General features: G+C 52.8%; 1 protein-coding gene across 1 annotated transcript in view; it reads left to right on the forward strand.

Moving 5' to 3' along the window:
• The first annotated feature begins 365 nt into the window (after positions 1 to 365).
• Positions 366 to 887, forward strand: part of Hipk3 (homeodomain interacting protein kinase 3) — an 89,785-nt gene continuing 89,263 nt past the window's right edge. The window contains exon 1 of the mRNA XM_013019556.1: positions 366 to 389. Within this exon, the coding sequence (XP_012875010.1) occupies positions 368 to 389 (22 nt within the window). The 5' untranslated portion in view covers positions 366 to 367. The remainder of the gene's footprint in view (positions 390 to 887) is intronic.

Here is an 887-nt window from a genome sequence, read left to right on the forward strand (position 1 = left end):
CTTCCAATTCCTGAGAGGAGGGTGCTTGGGGTTGTCAAAAGCTTAGAAAGACATCAGTTCAGAACAAAAGTAGCCCAGCTAACCCGAAACAGGTTTGCGGCAGGGTGCGTGGCTTGGAGAGTCAGTTGCTTCCTAGGAAGTGGCGGAGAGAGGGAGTGGAAAGGAAGGCTTCGTTCCCTAGCTTTGGTCACAGCGCTAAACTTCTTTGAACTCCTGCCTTAGGGTAGGTGTTTAGAGCAAAGTCCATCAAGGTTCTTTCATCTCAAATTCTACGGTTCTATGCTTACGTGGGCTGAAATGGGCCATTCTGTTGATTTCCTAGTCTCCAGGAGCGAGGAAACTAGCCTTTGAGGGCCGAACTAACTTGATGGAGAGCGATCCACGCAGAGGTGGGTTTGGGGTTACGGAGGTGCGCGTGGGGACATTTCTCACGGGGATCGTTCTGCTTTCTTTAACGGGCGCTGACCACCGTTTGGGGATGATTTTAGGATAAGATTGTTCATTTGATCAAGCAATTGCCCCTTTCCTTCAACCATAACAAAACCTTGCCAAGCTGCCGATCCTAAAGGAGTGGGGGAGGAGCATCATTATTATTATTAATTATTATTATTGTTTATTGAGGGATCTAAAAAGGCCAGTCAAATCTGCTTCCGTATTGTCATCCTGTTTCGGGGGTGCTAGAGCTTTTCAATTTCTTTTTTTTCTTTTCCGAGTGGGCCTCCTCGAGTGAGGTTCCGCTGAGCCGCGGGGTGCTGACGGAGGTCGTTTTCCCGGGAGGGACGCGGTGATTCCCCCGGGTGGGATCCGCACCCACCACCGCCCGGCCGCCCGCCGGGCAGGCCGTGAGCGTCAAGTCCGGGGCGCGGCTGCGGGCGGACCCCGGGGAG

Source organism: Dipodomys ordii, unplaced genomic scaffold, assembly GCF_000151885.1.
Source record: "Dipodomys ordii isolate 6190 unplaced genomic scaffold, Dord_2.0 Scaffold46, whole genome shotgun sequence".
NCBI lineage: Eukaryota > Metazoa > Chordata > Mammalia > Rodentia > Heteromyidae > Dipodomys > Dipodomys ordii.